The sequence below is a fragment of the Primulina eburnea genome, chromosome 5 (genome assembly GCF_022965805.1).
Source record: "Primulina eburnea isolate SZY01 chromosome 5, ASM2296580v1, whole genome shotgun sequence".
In the NCBI taxonomy this organism is placed as follows: domain Eukaryota; kingdom Viridiplantae; phylum Streptophyta; class Magnoliopsida; order Lamiales; family Gesneriaceae; genus Primulina; species Primulina eburnea.
The window spans coordinates 9,483,891-9,498,322 of NC_133105.1; the positions used below are offsets into that span (position 1 = coordinate 9,483,891).

At 35.3% G+C, this 14,432-nt stretch overlaps 1 protein-coding gene across 5 annotated transcripts; it reads right to left on the reverse strand.

Annotated features, from left to right (window-relative positions):
* Nucleotides 1–9,579: 9,579 nt before the first annotated feature.
* LOC140832944 (uncharacterized) lies at nt 9,580–14,215 on the reverse strand. Of its 5 annotated transcripts, none has more exons than XM_073197265.1 (7): nt 14,066–14,215; nt 12,991–13,104; nt 12,795–12,924; nt 12,543–12,601; nt 10,751–12,466; nt 10,416–10,557; nt 9,580–10,321 (listed from the first exon to the last, which is right to left on the reverse strand). In XM_073197265.1, exons 2-7 carry the CDS (start codon nt 12,991–12,993, stop codon nt 9,651–9,653), a joined length of 2,721 nt encoding a protein of 906 aa, XP_073053366.1. In that variant the 5' UTR covers nt 12,994–13,104; nt 14,066–14,215; the 3' UTR covers nt 9,580–9,650. The 5 variants fall into 5 exon arrangements, with proteins under 5 accessions (XP_073053366.1, XP_073053369.1, XP_073053367.1 ...); XM_073197268.1 differs by lacking the exon at nt 14,066–14,215 and having other exon boundaries at nt 10,751–12,231; nt 12,265–12,466; nt 12,991–14,029; XM_073197266.1 differs by having other exon boundaries at nt 12,795–12,997.
* Nucleotides 14,216–14,432: the final 217 nt, after the last annotated feature.

Here is a 14,432-nt window from a genome sequence, read left to right on the forward strand (position 1 = left end):
TGCTTCGGCATGCTTACCATTTTCTGAAATTCACGACCGCGGGTGTGGTACATCTTAGACCGCGGGTGCGGTACCACCACCGCGGGTGCGGTCTTGTTCTTACCGCGGGTGCGGTGTGGCTTCTGTAAAATTCCCCAACTTTCTGTTCATGCACCGCGGGTGCGGTCATGTCTGGCACCGCGGGTGCGGTGATGCTTCGGCCTCACCTTCAAAATTCTATTTTTAATGACCGCGGGTGCACTCCTGTTCTGGGCGCGGGTGCGGTCTTGCAAACCCTATTTTCTCATGTCTTTTCTTCCCTCATTGCATGTCATGCATTCTCATATCTTCCGAGTCTCTCGTTAATGAAGATTGATAATCTTGGTTTATAAATTCTATAATTCTTGGGCCTTACATTTCTCCCCCTCTTAGATCTGAGTTCGTCCTCGAACTCATAAACAATCACTTCGGAGATATCAGAGGAAATGCATAATAGAGTTAAATCAAAACTCAAATATCTGATTTCAGTGTGGAATAAGAATTCACTAAGTATAATGTCATAATACTTCTCCAATTCTTCTGACAAATTAATCTCGCATTACTGGTTATACACCGTCCGTATAAACCAATCGACAGCTCATCACATATCAGTACTATCTGCTGTTATCAAATCTGTTTATTCCAATTAAGAACATATAACACCTTCAGTTGTAAATACCAATCGTCATCATCCGACGTTGGTTTCTTAAATCTGTCCATTCTGAACTATCTTAATAGCTAGTGTCATACAGTAATTTATACAGTGACAATAAGTCATAACAACTAGTGCTAATATCCAGCACTAAAGCTGTATAGTGCTAACATCTTCTAATATCTGGATAATACATTCTGACTGCCTGTCAATCTGTGAAACAATCTACGAGAGAGTTCATGATATATTCTGTCACGAATACAAACTCAAACAAAATCACAATCTGACATATTCTACTGTGGCATTCTGATTATTCTGATCACTTCTCTGACATCGATCTGTGTCATTTGACTATGTTTGTACGTTATCTGTACAAACTAATAATATATAGATTGAATAATCTATCAATCATAATCATATTATCTCACTATCTGTAGAAAATGGCGGTAATTTCATTACAAAAGCCATAGAAATGTACTTCCATTTCTATTCAGAATTATACACTTCTGTAATAAATCTTCTGATTTCTATCTTTTTGTCTTTTCCGTTAGCGATTCAGACATATCGGTATAATTTCTGCCAACCTTTCAATAAAAATTCTGTCAGAACTGATTTAATCTGTCTACATCAAAACCATCTGTTCGAATATCACACATTCTCAATCATCAAACTGAAAACTGAATCTACCACGGTACATTTCTGACCCTATCTGTGATTTCTGATTCGAACTATTTGATATAAACAAATCAATTAATAACATAAATGAAAGAAAATATACATACCTGGTATTCGGCTCTGACTATCGATATCAACTTCTGTTGTAAAACTCTGACACATCTGACATCATAAAATAATCAATCTCATACAAAATACAAAATCACATATCTGTTACTCTGTTCTGATTATTACAATCAAGTTCTGAACATTCTGATCCAATTTCTGAACTGCTGTAATTCTCGAGTTCAGCTCTGATTCGGTTTGAACTGTATATAATCTCAACGGTTCATTATAATCTGTAGCATATACGGATTCAAAATAACAGCAATATCAAATCAGAAACGAAGTATCAATATCCTATACAGATCTAGTGAGTTCAGTGAACTCATAAAACAAGGATTTCTGATAAATATCTTCATGTCATACTGATCAACTGTTATATCTCATCTGCAAATAAAATATGCTCTCCAAAACAATCTAAGATGTCTCAAATACTGATTCAGAACAATAACAATACTCAGCAGATATAAAGCAACAGTCGAATAAAATAATCTGCCAATCAAGCAAATACATTTCTGACATTTCTGATCTTTCTGATATCGGTATCATTCTCGGTCACTGATCACAATTTCAACTATATCAAAATCAATCGGTATACTAACTTCAGATATCGCATACTCTGAATAAAATCTGTTTCAAACAGGATTCTTATCTGAATAATTTCTGTATACAATCATCACAGTTCTCAGAATATCCAATACACTCTTCAGATATTCGATTCGATCAATCAAATGCTGCAATTATATCAAAATCTCCTAGATATAACAGGCATAGAATCATCAGAACATCTCTGAAGATACTGAAACACGCCAAAGAGCAACACTAATCAAATGTGTCGATACTCTTCTACTGATCTTTCAATTCTTTCAATTCATTCTGTATCATAAGGTACATTCAATGTTATTCTATACTGAATTCTAAAACAACAATCAGTATCTGATCTAAATTCAATTCTGAAATCTATCTTTCTGATATAAGGTAAATCTGAAATCTTATTTGACAACATCAGCCAATTCGCACATCATTGGCAAATCTGCCAATACTAGGCTCGATTTCAGTACATCTACTGAATACATAAGGATACCATCTGTTCTTTTCTGTATAAATCGAGTTATAGACAATCTAAATACCACAGGAATTCTAAATCTAGAATAATTACTATGATATCTCTAGTCATCAACCAGATCTGGTCTGAATCTTATACTCTCCTGAAAGGAATCTATAACAGTTCTGTACTTGTTTAGCATATTAACATCAATAATGCAATCAAATTAGAAACACAAGTACATCATAATCTAACTCGATCTTATTCTCATCTTACTGTAATATACAAGATGTTACAGAAATCTCTGATATCAATCTTTCTTTCCCAAAAGGTAAAGACATCGATACTACAGTAAATACAGACCCAACAGGTACATCATATATCAACGCAACTCAGTCAAAGATAATCGTAGGGAATGCATTAGTATATATCAATACATATGCAATCTAATCATAAAAGAATAGTACCTGTCACTATATCCTCAAGTATTTCTTGGGTCTGTTCCTCAGTCATTACCACCCGATGGTCCAGCTCCATGAAATCTACGGGAACCTCTTTGTGGACAGACTTTAGCAAAATGCCCTGGCTGTCTACAAATATTACATCTACCAAGCACTCCTTGGCATTGCTCTGAGGAATGTCTCCCTCCGCAATTCCTGCAATAGACTCCAATATGACTTGGACTGGAACCACTTGAGCTAGAGGAACTACTCCTCAACTTCTTGAATGGCTTCTTTCGAGCTTTCAGCAAATCTTGCTTCCCACTCGTACTGCCGCGATCAAATCTGAGAGGGGATTGCTGTGTCTGGGGTTGCTTCACACACAACCTTCCTAGCTGTCTAATCAGACTCGCCTCAGCTCTCTTCGCTCTACTCAAGATATCAGCAAAATGGTAAGGTCGCTGCAGATTCATAAATGCAACTACCTCCGAATTCAACCCTCTGATGAACTGATTCACTATCTCCTCATCATTCCCAGCTATATGAGGAGCAAAATGCAGTAGAGTAGAGAATTTGGCGGTATATTCATCAATATTCAATTTACCTTGGCTCAAATTCTCAAACTCTGCTTTCTTGTCCTCTCGGTACGAGGCTGAGAAAAATCTTCGATAAAATTCAGTTCTGAATATGTACCACGAAATCACTGTACCTCTCTGTTCTAACATTCTTCTACATGTAATCCACCAATTCTTGGCGGCCTCTCGTAACTGATAATGTACCATTTTAACTCTCTGTTCATCTGTACAATCGAGTAAATCGAACAAGATTTCTATATCATCAAACCAGTTCTGACAGTCTTCAGATGTCTCGGTACCACTCAAAATCGGCGGCTGTAATAACTGAAATTCTGCCAACTTTACTTCTATCTGAGTTTCTGATGCATCTATCTGTTCAGACGAAGTACTACCCTTTTCTGGAATTCTCCGAGGCGGTATATCTGAATATCAAACAAATCAATACACAATCTATATAATTTGTCTCAGCCCTTCTCTGATCATATACCTCTGATTCAGACTCGGTTCTGATTCAGTCTTGGTAATTACATGCTGTAATCAACTCAGATAACAAACAACATGTAATAGGGAAAGCAATAAATCATGCTAGCACACACAATGTAAGTCAACATTGAAATAAATCTCATGCTAGCAATCACATGCAAGGAAAGAAAATTCAATCTACCCCGCTCATTCTCTTCTATCTCAGTCTAAAGGATCTATCAACTCTGACTATCTCAGCCTAAAGGATCTATCGCTCTGATAATCTAAGTCTAAAGGAACTATCCGCTCTGATACCACCTGTTGTGGGGACCCGGACGCTGATCTTTTTCTTAATCATCTTTGGGACTTAATTATCAATTAAGATAAACAGGGTCTAAAAATTTTTCTTTTTAAAATAAAGTGCGGAAGGTAATGGCATCTACATAATATACATATCTGTATAAAACTACAATTCAGTATAAAGATACAACAATCTTTTAACTAATCTAAGGTTCAACTACTACAGTTCAAGTAATAAAACCAAATATATCCAAGTCCGGAATCACCACGCTAAACTCGTCTTCTCTCATCATCTTCTCGACCCCGATTTTGTCCCACCTGTTGTTATGCACACATACAAAACAAGACAACAGACGGATACTCCAGTGAGAATAAATCCCAGTATAAAACATGGTAAGCATGTATATAAACAATCTAAATCATAAAAACATGCTGTCATAAACATATTCAAAAGTAATAGATTTCATAATCTATGAAATCAAATCAAAATAAGCATGCAACTCAATTCAGATAACCATGCAATTTACATCAAATCATAAACACATACTATCATGTCTGAAAGCAATAAACATGGGTTTCATAGTCTATGAAACCACATCTATAAACACATGCAGTTCTAGTCAAATCATGTCTAGACTCGACTCAACTATAACTCTAGGGATCCCGGTGTGAATAAGACGATCTATCACCTACCCTCTCAATCGGGGTGACGGTACGTCTTATTCCTAGACTTCGGCCTGATCTGTATCCACATCTAAAATAGGAGAATGATCTTCCCCTAAGCTGTGATATCACCGAACATCTAGAAGTTTGACTGATCTGTCAAGACTCCCTATCTTAAATGCAATGCATAACAATCTGTAAACAAAGCATAGCATATCAGCATATAAACAAAGCCTATTCAGATTAGAATATAAAAATAATCTAGTATGTGATTTTGTTGGGATAACTCAAATATGATCTTATTTGAGTTATATCTTCCTGAATATCACATGAATTATACCTTTGTCGTCCCGGTCTGATGAAGACGAAGTCTCGAAGTCAAATCTGTCCATATCAATCTGATAATGACAAATCACATAAATACAATATCAGTATATATCTCAGTTCAGAATCTGTTCTGATCAAAACTCAAATCGGTATACAATCTGATCAAAATCAACAGTATAACCATGAATCTCAATCAATATCATATCTGATCAATCTAAATCAACTGATGTTTCGACGGCATAACAATACAATCTGAATAACCTCGTCAATCTGAACATCACAAATATAATACTGGAACTCATAATCCGAATATCGGTATATTCAAAATCAGTAATACACAATTCTGATATCGAAATCTCAGTCAATATCTTTCGAAAATCATAACAATTACAGAACCAATCTATTCTTTAATCTGTCTTCAATTCTACAATGTCTACGGTAGCAGAAACATCATATCTGAATCATATTCGATTCTAGCAACATCATATTTTCAAAACATCTCAAAACGTAACAAAACTTACGTCCTTGTGTAGCTCGAGTCAAGAGGAGTATGGTACTACGTTCAAATTCGAATTCTGATGGACGGATCTTCCACAATTGCCAATCTAAAAGGCGTAAGGATTTTCTATCAAAATCTTCGGCCTTATTCTGAGTTTTCTGAGGAATTAACGTGTCATTCACTTATATATATACTGCATGCAAATCTGGAAACGTGTCTTTTTTTCAGCAACCACGCATGACCGCGGGTGCGGTGTGTGCAGCACCGCGGGTGCGCTCATGCTTCGGCATGCTTATCATTTTCTGAAATTCACGACCGCGGGTGCGGTCTTGTTCTTACCGCGGGTGCGGTGTGGCTTATGTAAAATTCCCCAACTTTCTGTTCATGCACCGCGGGTGCGGTCATGTCTGGCACCGCGGGTGCGGTGATGCTTCGGCCTCACCTTCAAAATTCTATTTTTAATGACCGCGGGTGCACTCCTGTTCTGGGCGCGGGTGCGATCTTGCAAACCCTATTTTCTCATGTCTTTTCTTCCCTCATTGCATGTCATGCATTCTCATATCTTTCGAATCTCTCGTTAATGAAGATTGATAATCTTGGTTTATAAATTCTATAATTCTTGGGCCTTACAAACAAGTTTATATCACCAATATATATACATGAGGTGAGGTACGTGAGGCGGTCGTCTCAGACCTCATATCTTAAAAATATCTATTTTTTTTTTTTGAAAAAAAAAATAGCAAGTTGTATGACATTTCACTCAATTAACTCCAAATAAAAACCAAAAATAATATTGTGCTCATAACAATTTATAAGATAAAATACCTTGAGTTGAATTTTTAAAGTTCGACTCAGGATCCCAAAATTTCATATACATTTTGTCTATATATGTACCTTGAGTCGAATTGCAATGTGCTAAATCTTCATTAAGCTTTTGATTTCGTTCCATTAGTGTATTTAAATAAATTTTTGCTGGTACGAGAGAATCAGGTAGAATAGATTGGGCATTATCATCTCATACGTTAATACATGCTTGGTATGGTCATTAATGTTCATTCCAATGGTCATAAAAATAGTCATTCCATCCATTTTCCCACTTCACTTTCTTATATTTTTACAAAATCATTTATATATTTTGTTTACTTTAACTATTTTACACATATATAATAATAATAATAATAATAATAATATGTATGAAATAATAAATAATTATTAGTTAAAATAATAAATATAATTATTTATTTAAATATAATTATAATATTAATAATAATAACAACACCACCACCACTAACTATGTTAGAATATTTCAAGTACCTTTAAGTTTGGGTGATTAAGAAATAATAATATCGAGCTATTTCAAATCCAACCACTTTTAAATATATTTCATGTTTCAGACAGATGGACCAGATCATGCCATTCAGATAATGCTTAAAAAGATCAAAGCAAATGACTTGAAGTTGAGAAAAAACACAAAGAACATTAATTAGTATTTAATGATATAAAAGTGACACGCCCACTCTGTCGGGAAAACAATACATATGATTGTTGAAAAGAAAATTCGACCGTTTGAGCTTTTCAAGTATAAATATATAGATTTCAAACATGAAAAACTCCATCGACCAATCACAACTATTCACAAGTCTGCATATTCCAAAGATCTCGAGCACATTTAATCTTTCGATTTTTAGCTGCTCATTTAAGCACACGCTTATCAGGAACATATCAGATAATCAATGATCAATATGTGCTAATCTAACAACTCAAGTCATCAAATTTGACACTTTGGTTTTGTCTCATTATTATTTCCCTCAAATTTGATGACATTCCTACTTTATTTTATTTCAATATATCAATCACAATCATAACTTTAAGTCTCACGCAAACAAAGTTAAATGAGAGTATTTTCAGATATATAAATTTTTACTTTTTATGTGTGCTTGCAAGACGCACCTAAATTGCACGTACAAAAGTAAAATGCACGTGTTGAAGATTTATAATATAGATTATCTGAAATTTTTGTACTTCAAATACCATGAATAATATATGTCCATTAATAAAAAAAATATACATAAGAATTGGGTTTAATTAAGGTAATGTTTATATTAGTTTCAAAGTGATATTTCATTATTGAGTGGATCTCACAGGTCAACCCTACTCATATTCATAATAAAAAGTAATACTCCTAACATAAAAAATAATATTTTTGCATGGATGACTCAAATAAAAGATTCGTCTCACAAATACGACCCGTGAGACCGTTTTACACAAGTTTTTGTCTTCATTATTTTGCAGCTACTTATTATCAATTTTTTTAATTGTTCTTAATTTTGAATTCCTTATCTTTATTTCTAGTTATTGACAGTATCATTGATCTACTATTTGAACTAGTGGATCGATGTGTTCGTAAAAAAATATAAAATTTTAAAATAATACTTCATACAATTAGTATAAAATGCTTTTTTATTATATATAATAAAATATTCTTTTAAGTTTTTGGCTCGTATTTTTCCATTTTAATTGCATGGTTGCAATATTATTATTTAATTTATTTTATAGTTTTGAGATTCACCGTTTTAAGCCGATCCTTTTATCTTCATAAATTTCTTGAGATATTTTTCTACTCTTTCATCAATAATAGATAATACTATTTATAATATAATCATATTTTATATCGTTTGCCAAATATAATAATCCGTATTATATTTTGGATGAACAGATTGAGCTTAGAGTTGTACTGATATTATTTATTACTTATTGCGAAATTAAAAAGTGACCAAATTTCAAAAATTTATAGAAAATGAAAAATAAGATTGATAAATAGTAAAAAAAAAAAAAAACACACAATTATACTGTTAAATACTAATTACGTGTAGTAAGAAAGTGAAATATAATTGTAAATAATTTAAAAAAAAAATAGAACTTCAACCATGTTTCATTTCCCCCAAAAACAATATAAGTTTCATGAGTAAAATAAATTTGAAAAATTATATTTTTGATCAACTAATTGTCTAATTTATATTTTTACATTTTCATTAATGAAGCTTACGTTTATTTTTTTTCATTTTTGCTCGCTTTTTTAATCGGAGTTCATCTTGTCATTTGCATATTTTTCTTCATTTTTTTTTAAAAGTGAGACTTGTACTTAACTCAATCCCAAAAGCTGGCTCAAGAGAAGATGATTGTCCGAGTTCATATATGCAACTTCCAGGGATTTTATTCAACCGATGTGGAACAACTAACACATCACTCTCATGCTCAAAAATAAACATCTGGATCGTGGAGTTTACAATAATAATCGTAAGGCTCATAAGGCAGTCCAACAGACCTAACTCAATTTCAAAAACTAAAACAAATAAGGATTGTCTAATTTCATACATACAAATTAGCTAATATGAGACAACTGATAATTCTAGGTCCTTTTCTCGAACCAGAATTATTGCAAATTGTGTCCCGTTTTTTCAGAATAATTAAAGTACGGTGGCATACCATTTTCCATGGATTTTTGGTTGGCAGAATCAAGACCATTCTGAATCAGATTTTATATTTTCTTGTTTTTTTAAAAAATAAATAAACCGAACAGGAGGCCGAAATGCAATAAAACTCTAAAAAAAAATGGTGGATACATCAGTATTTTTGGACAAATGTTTTTGCTTGAATCTCTTCTACAAGAGAAGAAACCTATGAAGCATAAGTTCTCCTAGTTTCTGCACAAGAGAGAGCAGGATTATGACCTTTTATTGCCGTATACCATATAAGATTCACCATTTTATAAACTCTCCCATCATATGGTAAAAAGGAGAAAAAAAACTACAAAAGGAGCATCAAAGAGAATCTGTATCATTGTAGAACTTTTTCGAAACGAAGACAACGAGTTATAAGTTCATTAAAGCCATCACAATACCAAGATATCAGCAACTACTTCATCCATCAAAGAATTTAGAATCCTAGACTGAATCTGTGTCCCTAGCTCAAACGCTTCGGTTTCGAAGTCGAGCCATCTTCCATGTTTGCTGCTCATGTCTTTGTCTACAAGCTCATCAACCAAAGAATCTCCAATGGCAACCCAGCCTGAAATTTCGTCATAGATTTCTTCAGCTAATCTCTCCTTTCTTCTGACCCAAGACAGACCCTTTATCCATTGTTTGCTTCCTCCAACTATATACTGCCTGCATTTCAGTTCCAAGCATTCACTCACACAGTGGAACAAAACTCTACGGTTTGTTTCGGGAATGGGTCCACTAGGTCCATTCAAGAACCTTTTTTGTCTCTCCATTTGATCAAATAGACGAGGGTTTATAATCATACGAGCTCTGCCCAATGCATAATCTGTAAAACTTTGGTCTAGATTACATATTATGTCCTTAATATATGCTAATTCCCATTTCATTGGCTTTTCACAGTTAGCCACGGTGAAGATAGTTTCTTGACTCTTCGCCAGAGTTTTAGCAGTTGTTGAAGAAGCTGAGTCTGACAGCTCGGCATCTCCTTCAATTGTAAGGAGAGTCCCCAGAGTATATGTACCAGGTATTCCATGAGCATAAATTGACGAGCTATTCTTCTTACCTGGGATTAGTCATAGAAGCTCAGTTTGTAAAGGCTAATTATATTGACTTCCGAAAAGTGATAGTGTCATAAACAGTTGAAGAATTTATCTTACAGGCAGCACTGAAATTAGTACTGGCAGTATCTGAAGAATTGCAACTTTCAACAAAAGAGTGATGCTCAAGAACTGAAACTGGACTTGGAAGCCGACACAATGTGGAGCTGCAATGGTCGATGGTTTCTTCTCGTGTTCCCTCCTGGAAAAAGCCATCAAAATCACTTGATTAGATCAAAACATATCATAGATAATTCTAAACAAACTCTCTATCATCATCTTTTGAAATTATTTATCGAAATTTGAAGAACTAAAATATTTGACAAGAGCATCTTTTCACCTAATGGAACAAAATATGATGCTATAAATAAACTATATACAAGATCCATAACTACCTGGTACTTCTGTCCAGTTGTCATGAACTTCTGGGAATCTGCCGGAAAAAGGCTAGAGCCCTCTCCACTAAATAGATTATCTGTGTGCATTCCAGCTTTAATGTCTTCTTGTAGCACAGTAGGTTCGGTATTTGGAGAAGGCACGGAATCATGTACAACATCCCTTGCTTTCGGATTAGAAAACTCTACTGCATGAGTCAACTCTTTTAACTTTTGTTCCAAAAGAGCACTTAACACATCACTTCCTTTGAGATTATGTCCCCGGAAAGAAAATTTTGAAGAACTCATACCTTCTGAGCTCAGCAGTGCCTTCTTACTTCGAGAATCTGATGTAAAGATCTTATGGTTCTCCCCAATGTCCATGGACGGGCCAGGGCCTGATCGTGTCATTGGAGAAGTGAATGTGAAAGAAACGATATCCGTTCCATTACCTGTACTATCTTGATCCCATCTAGTTTGCTCATCTATGATAGCACTAGATTGAATCGTTTTCCCATTTTTATGTGTTCTCATGCTCTGAGAAGCCTGATTTCTTTCAAGCTGATAATTCCCATCAATAGATCGTTTCTTACGAGTAACTCTTTCGTATCTAGAACCCAACACTTCTCCTTTATCATCTTTAAACTCTGAGCCCCACTTTCTGGAACTAACTTTAGAGGGGCCACTAAGGTTTTTAGAATCCCGATGGCTTGAGGAGGTAGAATCTATGGTGATCACTTTCCCACCTGACTTTAACGGGGATTTTCCTTTATCAACTAAGCAATTTTGCTTCTGATTGTTCTGGCGAAGCACACTTGAAGAGTTGTGTGTGGTTGGTTTCTTAAGTGCACTCTGAGTTATAGACTGGTTTTTGAACAGCTGATTCGAGTTCAATTCACTTGCTTCTTTTACAGCCACACTTCTGCTGCCATTTAAGTTGAGGCCTTCTCTTTTCTGAACATTGGCCTTTGCCTGTAGTGCGAGTGAAATGGATTTTCCTCTATTTTTCCCTATGGAATTTGATTCTTCAGTGTCCATTAATCCATCCCAGCTTTTGTTCAACAACTGTCCCCTAAGATTCTTCTTGGCACAACGTTCACTAGATTCATGAGAGCGTTCAAAAGGATTTGACGTTTTTTGGGTGGCTTGAGCCTTCTCTTTTAAGTCCCTTATTCTTAAGGGACCCGAAGAAGAGCCGACTAAGGGAAGCTTAGATTTTGTACTAGCCTGAGGTCCAGGTTCAATAATTCTTGCAGCTGCTTCCATTATCTGAGCAGCATCCTTCAGTGGGATAAAGTTCACGCTTTTGATGGGAGAGAGAAGTTTGTGATGTGTAATTGGAATTGATTTAGCTGATTTAGGAGGCAAGATTTCAGTTTGGAACTTTTCGATCGGTCTGTGTATAATCTTCTGCTTTGGCTCCATAATATTCTGACCCCATACCCCTCCTCCTTGCAAAGGATCTTGAGCAGATTCAAGATTTTTAGTGCTGTAATAAGAACCTCGAACAGAATGAGAATCGAAGTAATAAGAACCTCGAACAGAATGAGAATCAAAAAGTGGAGTTGAATAAGGCTCGGGGATGCTGGATTTTGGCATGCAATCCAATCCCATAAGCCTTGCAACAACTCCAGGGGCCTTGGTTGCATAAATGTCCTCATCAGTGACTGATGATGCACAACTATAATCACTGCCTCCTTTGATACTTGCACCGGCTGATACCTCATACTCGTCCAACTACACGTCCCAAAACAATATTTTTATTTTGGGTTTTGGGGGAAAACTTTTAATCTTTTGCTGTAAATATTCTTACCATTTGAAGCTGAGTCATTGGAAAATTCCCATCACCCCTCTTTTTCTGTTTGAATTGCTCTACATTAATGATAAAAGAACAACCTTGAGCTTTGGATGCATACCACTTATATTCACAGATACAAGAAGTTTTCATAAGTAAATTCAGAATTGGGAATGCTACACCGCAAGGTATTTTTAGTAAAAATTGATTTTGGCCGATGCTAAAAGATAAAAGGATTATACAACCAATGATCACAAATTTGAATGATACCTGGTAAGTCTGGCTGGCTTGAAAACAACTTTTTTCGAGATTTTGCATTCCAATCAAACATCTGGAGGAAGCCACCAACATAATTTCCACCCTTGGAGCTCTTTTTATCAATCCCCATGTTCACAAATAACTACAGCACCCAATTCACTTTACAATGGAAGACATGAGTAGAGACAAACAATAATCCATTTCTTACCATTCATCTGCAAATCAATGAAATGTGAAGGCAATTAGATACTCTGGGCTTTGTGAAGTAGTGGATCACAGGAAGGTGTGCTTTCAAAAAGCTTCACCATTGACATCATTTAAGCTACAGGGAAATTGAGAGGCGGGACAAATATGCCTTAGATCGAACCAAAGAACATATAAAGAAAATATTTTCCACTTTTCTCATGCAATCAAACAGCCAGAGGGGTAAGAGCGTTCTGATAATTTATGCACAAGCTGGATACTATCAGAGCCTTGTGAGCAAGTTTTAGCTGCCAAACCAGAATATGATGCTCTCAATCAGATTACAATGTTCACTCAATCAATGTTTTCACCACAAAATTAATCAAAAAGTGAGATGAAAAGGGCACAGAGACATTAAGCACAAAACTAAAAAAAACACCTTTACCAGCTCACTTCTGAACATCATTTTGATCCAAAAGTCATATCTCATTAGTCAAGTGCTACCTTCACTACCTAGATAAATCTTCACAAAACAAATGGGGAGAGTAGCAGTGACCGACTAATGGATTAAAATGTTGAATTTTGAGAAATATGTATCTATACAACATTATACAAGAAACTTAAAGTTCTCTTGATCTGAGTGGCCGCTCTCGTGCTCCACTCCCTTAGTCCCCCGCTTCGATAACCACTTGAGAATTGACTCTTTGTTACTAAGTTTTCAGACCAATCAAATTCCATTATTATCCTCAAAACACAAAAAAAAAATCTCATTGACTGAATTCCACTTGCTTTATTTATTAGTTTACACTTTTTCACATCAAAATACACCAAAAAAACTAAACAGTTCAACCTCGTACAAGCAACACAATCACACAAACGATCACTAAGGAACGACCCCGTTTGGATAACAACACTCCATGAGTCCACGCATGATAAAACACAACCCAAACTAATGAAATTCACGAGACAGTAAAAAGGATCACCAAAACCCATGAAAATGGAACCCATTTCAGATACAAAACGTAAGAAAAATAAAGCAAACTCAAATCGGTAAAACTCACACAACCCACCTGAAAAAACAAAAAACAAGATCTGCTAACCTTCCCCCAATCGCAAAGCTGCAAACTTTCGGCGTCAAAACACACACACATGTGAGCAGAAATGGAAGTTGAGAGGTTTAGATAGAGAGATATGGAGAAGGGGAAGGCTTTTCGGTCACAGACCAGTGGAGCAATAAATGAAGGGGAGTGGAAATTTTTTCGAGTTATAATAATGGGCAGTGTAGCAGAAAAGGTTAAAAAGCTTGTAACGTCTCTTTGGCGAGAGGGAGTGATTTCAAATTCCGAACAGAGAAATTTGTGGGCCCATTTTCTACCGTTTTATTATTGTGTTTTGAATAGGAGATTTGGTTGAATAATATATATAATTTGCATCTCAAATAAATATTAGCGACTCGATCACACGCGC

Excerpts from the sequence above, each read along its gene's own strand:
- LOC140832944 (XM_073197265.1), bottom strand. Across the intron at positions 12,602-12,794 it reads AAGCCAGCCAGACTTACCAG|AGCAATTCAAACAGAAAAAG; the intron begins GTATCATTCAAA and ends TCATTAATGTAG. Across the intron at positions 12,467-12,542 it reads CAATGACTCAGCTTCAAATG|TTGGACGAGTATGAGGTATC; the intron begins GTAAGAATATTT and ends TGGGACGTGTAG.